General features: G+C 41.9%; 1 protein-coding gene across 5 annotated transcripts in view; it reads right to left on the bottom strand.

Moving 5' to 3' along the window:
* Positions 1-12,060, bottom strand: part of card14 (caspase recruitment domain family, member 14) — a 100,573-nt gene that overhangs the window by 17,365 nt on the left and 71,148 nt on the right. For all 5 annotated transcript variants that reach the window (XM_041216898.1, XM_041216896.1, XM_041216897.1 and 2 more), the window contains 5 exons: positions 11,321-11,451; positions 10,482-10,570; positions 6,813-6,891; positions 5,552-5,741; positions 3,402-3,525 (listed from right to left, as the gene is read on the bottom strand). In XM_041216898.1, the coding sequence (XP_041072832.1) occupies positions 3,402-3,525; positions 5,552-5,741; positions 6,813-6,891; positions 10,482-10,570; positions 11,321-11,451 (613 nt within the window). The remainder of the gene's footprint in view (positions 1-3,401; positions 3,526-5,551; positions 5,742-6,812; positions 6,892-10,481; positions 10,571-11,320; positions 11,452-12,060) is intronic.

The raw sequence follows: 12,060 nt of genomic DNA, 5'->3' as shown, positions 1-12,060 counted from the left end.
CAATAGACTGTACACATGTGGCCATCAAGGCACCAGCAGGTGAGGCCGGTGCCTTCGTCAACAGGAAGGATATCCACTCCATGAATGTGCAGATAGTGTATGACCACAGGATGGTGATTCTTCAAGTCTGTGCAAGGTTTCCAGGCAGCTCCGACGAAGCCTACACCCTCAGACACTCCCAGGTGCCGGGGCTCTTCAGTGCTCCAACCTGGCTTGATGGATGGCTGCTGGGTGACAAGGGCTATCCCCTCAGAAGATGGCTCACGACGCCTTTCTGTCATCCAAGAACAGAGGCCGAGAAGCGGCACAATAGGAGCCACGGCTCCACAGGGGCTGTGGTGGAGAGAGACATTGGTCTTCTCAAGATGTGCTTCCGATGCCTGGACTGCTCAGGGGGCGCACTCCAGTACCCCCTAGATCGTTTGTCACTGATAATGGTTGTATGCTGCGCTCACCATAATCTGGCGCTGTGGATGATGAAGACATAAGTGGCTGAGGATACACATGATGAGTCCAACAGTGAGTCTGAGGATGAGCACGCACAGGGAAATGCTGAGGGGGATAGACGCTGACCTGGGCATACTCCAGGGAAGCAGGGACACGCGGGAGGCCTACATCACACCAGGCACAGCATGGTCTAACCTTCCATAGCTAGGAGGCACAAGCACGTGGAGCGCAGAGGACAGCAAATCAATTGGCGCGACACCACCTTGAAGCTCCACTCCCAGCATGACATCACCCTGACTTTGACATGTCCTGGAGGTCCAGCACTGCGGCTGGGAACAGCTCCTCCAGGTTGCCCCCAAAACATAATGTGGGTCTCAGTGTACCACTTGTGGTGGGGGCAGAACCACCCTCTCAGGGTGACCTCACCGTGGGCAATATCTGCTGGCCCACCCAGTGAAAGACACATAACGTCAATGATTCAATGCAGTCACTAAATTCAGACTTTGAGGGGGGAGGGAGCACCAGGGGGAAAAGCCAACCTGCTGGGTTAAGTCACCAAATTCCAACATGATACTCACCTTTCCTGAGTGCAACAGGTCATTGAAATGCTTGCGACACTGGACCCAGGTGCGCTGCACCACGCTGCGGGAGCTCACTACCTCCACCACCTACTCCCAGGCACGTTTGGTCATGTGGAGGGGCCTCCTCCTCCCATCCTGGGGTATCAGGACCTCCCGCTGTGCTGCCACCTCCTCAAGGAGGGCAGCAAGGCAATCGTTGGGAAAACGAGGGGCACGGTGCCCCCCTGCCCTACCCTCCTGCCTGGCCTGCTCACCAGCAGCACTCTGGGGAGCCCTTCCACTGGCCATAGTTCACAGCCTTAGAAAGGCTGCTGCAGCTTTTTATAACAGACCGCCCGGTCGCCATTGGACCCGGTGGTCATTGCAGTCCCGCCGCTGCCCACCCACTCCAACTGTCCTCAGGAGCTGTGATTCACCCTGGCCGGCATTAATAGGCGGGTCTGTGCCTGTTCCCACTCTGCCCTCTTGCCAGCCAGAAAATTCAGCCCATAGTTTCTGAGTGAAAATCATTCGCATGCCCCAGCAATTAACTTATAATATGGTTAAACCATCCACCAGTCCCCATTTTAATTCCCCAAAGTTTGTAAATTCATAGAGCAAAATTGAGTTTGAGATGGCTGGTGTCAGAAGGAATAGTTTAATGACTGGGGTTAAAAGAAAACTTTGAAATTGATTTAGGGAGTTCATGCTCATTTTGAAATGCATGGGACAATGCCAAATCAAATCCTGGATTTAAACTTATGATATTCTTTCCTACCAATCCATCTACGCTCCAACACAGTCATTAGTTCTTTTTCCCCAGATTTTCTTCTGCTATTCCCCTCCACTTGGTCTCTTTAGGCTGACAAAATACCCCAAAATACGCCAAGAATGGCAACGACCTTGTCCCAAGGGCAGCCAGAAGGCATCCCAAATAGAAAATATTGATCAATTCTAACTTATTCATTCACGGGATGCAGGCTTCACTGGCTAGACCATCATTTGTTGCCTGTCCCTACTTGCCTTTGAGAAGGTGGCGGTAAGCTGCCTTCTTGAACCAATGCAGTCCATGTGGTGCAGGCACACCCGCACCCACACTGCTGTTAGGTTTTGTAGTGGTTTAATACAACTGAATGGCTTGCTAGGCCATTTCAGAGAGTGCTTAAGAGCCAACCACTTTGCTGTGGGTCTGGAGTCACATGTAGGCCAGAGCAGGCTAGACTGGCAGATTTCCTTCCATAAAAGGCATTAGTCAACCAGATGGGTTTTTACAACAATCAACAATGGTTTCATGGTCGCTATTCGTGAGACTAGGTTTTAATTCCAGATTTTTATTAAATGAACATAAATTCCACCAGCTGCTGTGGTGGATTTTGAACCTATGTCCAAAGAGCATTAGCCTGGGCCCTCTAAGATTGTTAGTCTAATGACATTATCACTATGCCACCGCCTCTCCCTATTATTGTTTAGTTCCATTATTATTAGTTCCGTTCTGCCAACCAAGTAATTCCTTCACCATCATATTAAGATTCAAAAATGTTATTTTTGAATATCAAATTAACTATGTGCAGTTTCTGCAATTCATGTTTTTAAAGAGTCCTACCATCTGGATTCTCTGACACAATCAACGTTATGGAGAATTATGATTAATTTGAACATTCTTTGGTTTCATTCCAACAATTTCTTGAATGTTATCATCTAGCCAGCAGGTGGTTATTTGGAAAAGTTACTGAACCAGAGAGGATTAACTGACAATAATTTCCCCAAATCCTGTTCACCGATCATCCCTGTGCTCACTGACTTAATCATCTCCTGGTGGAGTAATGCCTCGATTTTAAAATCCTCATCCTTGTTTCAAATTGCCTTGGCCCTGAGTTCTGGAATTTCCTCCCTACATCTCTGTGGCTCTCTGCCTCACTTTCCTCCATTAAGACACTCTTTAAAACCTAACTCTTTGACCAAACTTTTGGTAATCTTCCCTAAGATTGCCTTTTGTGTCTCAATGTTATGTAATGCTCCTGTGAAGTGCCTTGGGAAGTTTTATTACAGTAAAGGCACTGTGCAAATATATGTTATTGGTGTTTCTCACACTGCTAGCTGCAATAACTCAATGAGCTAGCAAATCTAATAATCTTACCAAGTTCAAATTGAAATAAAATCATAACAACACAAAATAAACAATATTAATCAGTAATCTTTATAACTGATTTTTAAAAGGGCCCAATGACTCTCTCTTACAGTTATTCTTAATAAAATTTCATCAATTTAATCTGTTCTGAAATCATGAATGGTATACTTGACTATGTTTGGAACACTGTCACATAGTTTGCCTAATGTCCCTGATGACTGATCGATTAAGAGCATGGCATTTATTCCATTTGTTGTTGAACTCACCCTCTCCCTTGGGCCTAATGGCCAAACAGCACATCCCTCTAATTTGCTTCAAGGTCCAAACACCCTCCTCTAAACTGGCATCCTCAAGTATGGTCTTCTTTGGCTCTCTGCCATTATATTCCACCTGTGAATTCATCAACATCATTAGACTTTCAGAAAGATTTCAATCCAATACAGCCAAACAATCCCTTCTTCCAACATGGTTGTTGAACATTGTTGTGCAATACTTTGTTATAAAATGTGAATGATGGAATGGAAATATGTGAAATAATCTGAAAAAGTGGTGCTGCAAAAGTGAGAAAAATTACAAAGGTGTGTACAACATCTCTATGTCCTTGCCACTGTGTCATTGACCTATTGCCACAAATTAATTGCTAAACGAAGGCAAGGTCAATCTCAGCATTTCAAGAACAAGTTTGAACCTAGAAGAATGTTCAGAGTTATATTAAAACGAGAGTTGGGGAAAGGGTGTGTATTTCTTTTTCAGCTACAATTTGAACGTGGCAACAATTTTTTTTTACCCTCCTCTTCTCCTGAAGGCATTGACTCACTCCATGGGTGATGATTGCACTCTGGTACTCACTCATGCAACCATTATTCATATGTCATTTTGAATGATGTGGGTTGACAGACTATCTGACCGACCCTGTCCTTTTTATTCTTTCATGGGATGTGGATGATACTGGCTAGGCCAGCTTTTATTGCCCATCTTGAATTGCCCTTGAGAAGGTGGTGGTGAGCCGCATTCTTGAACTGCTGCAGTCCATGCGGTGTAGGTACACCCACAGTGCTGTTAGGGAGGCAGTTCCAGGATTTTGACCCAGCAACAGTCCAATAGTTCCAAGTTAGGATAGCAATTGGCTTGAAGTGGAACTTGCAGGTGGTGTTGTTCCCATGCATCTGCTGCCCATGTCTTTCTATGTGGCAGAGGTTGTGGGTTTGGAAGTTACTGTCAAAGGAGCCTTGGCGAGTTGCTGCAGTGCATCTTGTAGGTGGTACACGTTACTGCCACTGTGCATCAGTGTTGGAGGGAGTGAATGTTGAAGGTTGATAGAGTGTCAATCATGTGGGCTGCTTTGTTCTGCATGATGTTGAGCTTCTTGAGTGTTATTATCCTCATCAAGTGTCCACACTCACATGCAAACAATTGCATTGTATGGTTTGGAGCTGGACTTCTAGCTTTTTCCCTCATCTAATTCCAGAGGCACTGCATTTAACTGTTATAATCAGAATCCCTGAAGCTAGGGAAATGAAATCAGTATCCTGCAGTCTTTAAAATGAAAATGTTTAACTTCTTGTATCATAAACAGCAATTATATAATTTAAAATGTACAGAACTACAATAAATTTTGTGAGTGTGTTCATCAACTTCATGACACATTCTCTCTTTGTTTTTACCCCTAAATGTAGATCCCTTTCCACTGCACAGTACTTAATTGCTCACAGAGCAAGCTAATGACTCACTTAAACATCACTGCCAGTTAAAGGAGTACAAGATGAAGAATGGACTCTCCCTAATGGCAGGACCAAGGTAGGAAGCCCTGGGGGACAAAATGTAAACGTGCACTTTACAGTTAAATGTCACCAGTGTATCACACTTAATACAGGGATGTAATTTTACATCAATGAAAATCAAAAGACATCTTTTACACATACAGAATATATTTAATGCTCAGCTGTAACATATAAAATTCAATTAAAGTTGAACTACCATGAACCACACATTTGATAAAGACCATCATAAGGATGACACCAGTGAGTTATCTGATCTTCCACAGTGGCAAAAGAAGTACTCCATTTGTCTGCCTCACTATTGATTCGTCCTCTGTGTAACTTTGTTGTTGTATTCAATTGTGCAATTGTTTGGTATTTGCTTATGTGTATCTGTTGACTCTTCTTTGTTCATGTACTGTTAGTTAAACCTGGGTGTTATGACTGAGAAAGAGAAACTAAACTGAAAGCAAGAAGCAGTATGCATGAGAACAGACATTTTAAAGCATTGAATGAAGTCCTGTTCAGACATAGAAACTGGTGTCATCTCTGCATATCTCCTAGGCATAAAACTCAACACCTGCGCCTCCAAGTTTTCATTTAGTTTCAGTAACAAAGCGCCCAGGTCAAAAACTTTTGTAGCAAGTCTGAAACCCTACCATCATGATCTGAAATCCTGATTCAAGGCCACAGTTATTTGCTGGAGATCCAGGTTTGATCTTGTGAATGAATATTCCAGTTGAATTCCCACCAATGATTTCAATCTGATCCAGGATGCAGTCGCCATTGAATTCAAATAAAGTTATTCTGCTCATCAACTTCATTTGAGGAGGCCCACGTAAGAAGGGCCTGTGACAAAAAAAACCACAAGGAATTTGAGAATTAGAATTGGATTCTAGTGGGAGGTTTCTACATCTGTTGCTTTCATTTCCCTTCAAAGGATTAAATAAAATGCCCAAAATATAAACAAGTATATAAATAGTACAATTGTCAGGTATTTTCACTTTCTCACAATGAGGGTAAGGTTTCTTCTAAGAAAACCACAATTATTTACATCATGTGAGGTGTCATGGTATTAGATTAGGTAACTGTGTAACTTGACCACACTAGGGACTATCTCCGTCAAAACTGGCCAACATGGCCGACCCAGATATCCTGTAGAGATGTTCCTATTGATCTCTTTGCTAGTGTCTCTCCCCCAGCTCCTCATTCAATTGGCAGCAAGACAGTTACAAAAGATTTTTTTCTGAATGTAAGACTTATTGAAGATATGATCTATAAGGAATGGTATAATTTGCAAAGTCAAATTGCATTACCAAACAAAACTTTAAATAAATAGTGAAACCGGGAGACCTCCATATGAAGACTGGATCAATTCCTGGTAGAACTTCTAACTTGGTATGAGAATGCTGCCATCTGAACTAAACAGTGTGTAATATTATTCCACAGTTATATCAGCATTGTGGGATAATATTTATTGCTATGGAAGCTAGCACAGATTTAACATAGATGCCATCACACCATTAATCTAGAGGACTGAGAGGCCGATCGGAATAGCGCACAGGCGTTATACCAAGGATGCTATGATTGTGGGTGGACATAGAATAAATAAGCTTAGACAGTCTCTAGGAAAGTCCATGGCACAAAACCATATGTGATACACCTATATCACCTCAGTTAAGTAGCTGTAAAAATGAAGAAACCGTGCAGAATATTCCTCTGAGATTGAGGGTTAAAGCATTTTATTCAAGCAGTGAAAAGGGGAGGAGTTGGGGGTGATGTGACCTACACTTATTTAGTGCCTACTGCTATTACTCCATTCAAAGCAAAATCTTTCTTTGTCTCTCCTCAACCATACTGAAGAAAAAAATGGAAGAAATACATTGAATCTACTTAAATAAATGAAAATGTATTGTTTACCGGTCTTGTCCTGATGGTGTAGAGGTTCCAGTCATAGACACTAAGCTTTCAGGGGATGGCTCAGGCTTTTTGAATGATACTGAAATGAATTTGACAGATTTAGATATGATTTGCGCTAATGATGAAATGCTACATTGTACTTACATCCTCAGTCCAGTTTCTCTATTGTATAAGTTGAATTGCAAACTTAAAAATAATTTTTACCTTTACCAATTTAAATGTAATAATGTCTTTAGCTTTAAGTTGAATTGTAACAAAGCATGTGCACCATGAAAGCTTTCTTTGCAACTTTTGGCTGGCCTATCACATTACTGCTGGCTCTAATAGGACTGACATTGAAGGTACATTTCTACTTTGATATAATCAATATTAGTTGTTATTCATTGGAATTGTCAGTTTAAATGCTGAGAAGCATGGCCATAAAATCTCTCTGAAACTTTAGCTTCATTACAGACCCACATATTACACAAGTTATCTGGAAATGTTAAATCTACATCAATATATGGGCAGTGCGGTAATAGTGCAGAGGCGCATTGCAACATGAAAGGATGTGGGTTTGTGCTTATGATTCCTCACATGATCTTTATAAGTTTCCATTCGAAAAGCTGCTGCACAAGCTTACGTCAATAGACATCCATTGTAAAACCTGAAACTGGTTAGGGGGTGGCTATAAGAAAGGAAGCTAGGGTGAGGAACTAAATAGGAAATTAGCAGGGGGTAAGAAGCAGTGCATTGATACTAGGTCCAATGCTGTACCTAATATACATAAAATGATTCAAGAAATAAAATGCAAGTTGCTAAAATTCATAGATGATATGAGGGAAGCAAGGAATAGTTTGTATTTATAGAGCATTTTAACATATCTCTCAAACAACCCAAAGTGCATCATGTTACTATGAATTACTTTGAAGATCAGTCAATCATTTTATATGAGAGCAGGAGGGGTAGAGGTGACAGGCTAGTTTATTGAGCGGGTCAAGGGGCTATTTGCAAAACATTTGGAAACAGGTGGAGCATGGCAGATGAAATTCAACATGATGAAGAATGTGCAAACCCACTTAATAATTATTGCTGAACTAGCTGAAAGAAATTTGGGAGTAATAATGGTGGACTCAAAAATGAGCATGTCCAATAATTGTGTAACAGCAATTAATAAACAGTAAAGTGCTGCATTAGGTAGGACCAAAAAAAAGTGGATAATATATTAAACAAAATAGAAAAGTTAAATTTAGAGCATTCTTTTTGAAATTAAATCTTGACTCTAGAGAAGGGAACACAGTCATAAACCAATAAAAATCAAGTTCAAGATAGAGGTCAAGAAGCACCATCACGTAACAGTATCTGAAATAGACTTTCAGATAGGATAGTGGAAATAAATGTTCTGGAATCTTTCAAGATAAGGACCTGGAAACTCTGTTGTGTACTAAAATGGGCATAGAATTGGGGTGGTGGGGGGTGGGGGAGGGCAGAGGATGTGGGAGTGTGTGGTACACTCGGCTGGTCATGTCGCCCCAGTGGAAAGAGGTTGCAGATGAGCTTAATGATAGGAGGTTATCCCAGGCAATACAGGGAAAAATTCATGACCTCATCACAGAGCTGTCAAGCTCAGAATCGTGACTCTCATCCACCTTGCTCTTTGCTCACACATTCACCACCTTCAGCCTCACTACTTACAAGACGCCCCTTTCTTTGCTAACCTTCACTCTCCTACAATCACTGCATGGCATTTTACTCCACCTCTTTCCCCTCTGATTTACACACTCTGCACTTCCTACTTTCACCACTAAGGCAACCAACATTTGCTCTCACATACAACATACAAACTATTTGATAATGAAGGCATGTTGTCCAGATACTTTAGAAGGATGTCACTGTAAGAGAAAGTATTGAATGATATATAACAGAAAGCTGAGCCAGAGGCAGCTCAGCCCAACTGCACATAATTTTCTTGTAGAAGAAAACATACAGGCCATCACAGGCCGGGGGACAATCATGGCAATGTCGAAGGAGATGCTGTGGAGGATTTCTTCACACCTTGTCCTCTTTTCCTCCTTACTTCAGTCCCACTCTACAGAATCCTGGACAAAGTTCAGCTGCTTTCAGCGTCTATTCACTTATTCCTCCTTTCTCTCACACTGAAACTTAACTTTTGACCCTCTTTTTCATTTCAGGCACTGAAAATGTTGTCATCCCAGTGACACTGCAAGGAGGCCAGCCTCCTTTGAAGTGATAACATCATTTGAGCTGACCCCAGCAAGGACCAGTTCAGAGACTTTCAAAAGCTTTCAAAGCTAGACTAGAGGACGGGTCTTAATGTGGTGAATCTCTAGTCACAAGTGTATGAGATCTAGGGCAGTGCGATTGGACACCACAAGTGCCAGCTTGCCAAAGGACGAGATCACATACAAGCTCTGTTGCAGAGAACAGATGCAAGCTTCAATGAGCTAGGCTCCAAAGAAGGCTAGCTGGCATACATTAAAAAATGCTAGATGCAATGGGTAACATACAAGTAAGTTTGCACCCAATTGCTCAGGACAGTTTGGCTCCATCTTGTGTCAGGGCTTCATGCAAAGCATGAGGACTCTTCTGTCCAACATGGGGCAGAACTTTACAGCCCCATTTTGGTGGGGATGGGGCCGTAAAATGCAGCGAGCCATTATAAATCCCATTGACGACAGCAGGAACATAAAATCCCGCTGTCGTAAAATTCTGCCCCATGGAGTGAGTGGTCACCTTCATGAATACAACAGTAGTCCACTGCTGACAGTTTTTATGGCAGCATACAATACTGCCAAGGAGGATCAAGTAGCTGCCACTTTGGCTCTGGATACAACTATTGACAAGGGCTTTCAAAGTGTCACATCACTACTGCTGTTCTTATGCAGAGATATAGCAGTGATGAGGACAGTCCCAGGAAAGGTGTCTATGGAGGAGGCACCTGCTAACCTCTATCAGGAGAGCAGCTTGCCTGTTCTCCTGCTATCTACTCCACCAGTGCCATGTTGTGGAACAGCAAACTGGTTGATATCACTCATAGATACAGTTCTTACAGCAAGCATAAAGATGGAAAATAACACTACCTTCAGCCTAGTATTAAAAGAATAAATAAATTATAAAGGATGAATTAAACAGAAATAAGACTGACTCATAAATGTACTTTATCTCTAGACTCATTTTCCAAGCAATAAGTTGTCAATAATTTAGGAAGAGGTTGTAGGTTGCTCAGTAGTTTAAGTGGTTGTCTAACAAGGTCCTGTGGTTGAGCCTCTTGAATGTGTTGGTCTAGTTTTGGTGAAACTTATTGGACGGCCAGTTGCAGGGCCATGCAATGCAAAATTTTCCATGTTGGGAAAGAGGAACAAATGAATGTAGGTTGGTTCATCTTGGTAGAATCCTTCTGCTAAAATTTGTTCCGAAGACTTTTTACAATTGATAACTTGAGCATTTCCTGTGCTACAACATGACCATCAGTGAACATAAACTGGAAGCTCTAACCTATGACTATTATGAGTGACATTGTACATGTGGTAGAAATCAAGTCATCTCTGAAGCTGCCAGTCTTTGTGATAAACACTATGGCTCATTAAATTATTCCTTATTACCAGCTTGCTGAAATTTCCATCATATTTTGCGCTGTACCCACGCCATAAATGAGAAAATGAAACTCACTGACATCAGGAATATTTTCATTGCCACTGTCAGTATCAGTGCAATCATCTACTGATGGGAAAGCATCGTTATCAATAGAATGTCTGTTGCTGTGAAAATACAAACACAAGATTAAAGTTCCCAACTACAGAAGGTTTCTCCCCCCCAATTTTTTTTTTTTGCCTTTTCTCTGTAGAAAATGTTGGCTCTTTTAGGAGTTGTGTTCCATGCTGGTTGTTACTTTACCCAAATGGCCATTCTTCACACTTGAGCTGTGATGATGAGTGTTGGTACACTATTGACTAAGCATCATAAGTGTCATGGATGGTAATAACAAATAGAAACCCTGGCTGGCTGTTTCCCCCATAATGGAGAGTATTGAGGTTAATTATAGTAGCCCCTATTCAGAGACCAGCTCTTCAACACAAATTTAGTCTTCTCTAGAAATGACCATGAAGTTTGTGGGATTGTCATAAAAACTCAACTGCTCCACTAGTGTCCTTTGGGGGAGGAAACACATGTTTTTATCCAGTCTGGTCTCTTTCCGATTCCAGTTAACTCTTAACCACCCTCTGGGTGAAGTGGCCCATCAAGGCACCAGCTGTACCAAACTGCAAACTGCAGCAGCTCAGGAAGAAGACCTGCCATCACCCTCTCAGGGCAACCAGGGAGGGGCAATAAATTCCAGCCTGGCAAGCAATTCCCACACCCCCAGAATGAATAAATACAAATCATCCACCCGCCTTCTTGACTTGGTGGCGAATATAGACTTACAGAAAGAAAGTTGTTTAAAGCCCTGTGGCAATGGTCTTTTATATAAGTTGACACCATCAAAAAGGTGTGTATGCTGTCCCTCTCACCTGAATGATTCTTCCATGGTGTTTTCAGTTTGACGTCTGTAGAGAGATTCCTTGCTGGGTGGTTCAACGAAGGAAGAACTGACACTGCTCAGCGATTCACAGCTTTCGGTTTTCTTGAGGTTTGTATAAAACTATAAATGAAACAAACTGGTGCATCAGAAATGTAATAAAACACACGGCTGTGTGAGAGATGCACGATAAAACATTGGGACACTAGGATGAGTAGACATAATCTTAAAATTACAGCTAGGCCCTTTAGCTGTGAAATCAAAGGGCACTTTTTCCACACAAAGGATATTAGAAATCTGGAAATCTCTCCTCAAAAAGGCCCGCGGATGCTGGGACAATTGAAAATTTCAGGTCTTCGTTTGCTAGGGTTATCGTGGGATACGCGTCAAAGCTGGGCAAATGAAGTTGAGGTGCAAATCAACCATGATTTGATTGAATTGTGGAACAGGCTTGAGGGATGAATAGCCTCATCCTGTTTCTATGAGTTCCGGCAGTTTCACATATTGTCCTGGCAACAATCTCCCTATCAGACACTAATAGAACTTCAGACTTCAATCAAACAAAGATTTTGAATTAAAATTATGCAATTGAAAATAAATGGAGAACAATTTGAAAGTTCCACTCTTGCTCATCTTGGAGATAATTAAAAAGCAAGAAATAAGATATGTTTGTAGATGCAAGTATGACATTTGGAGAACACGAAATGACCAGCTGTTCCATTGAGCCTGTTC

The sequence above is a fragment of the Carcharodon carcharias genome, chromosome 22 (genome assembly GCF_017639515.1).
Source record: "Carcharodon carcharias isolate sCarCar2 chromosome 22, sCarCar2.pri, whole genome shotgun sequence".
NCBI lineage: Eukaryota > Metazoa > Chordata > Chondrichthyes > Lamniformes > Lamnidae > Carcharodon > Carcharodon carcharias.
Note: the sequence above shows the minus strand (reverse complement) of the source record. Positions and strands in the feature narration are given on the sequence as shown.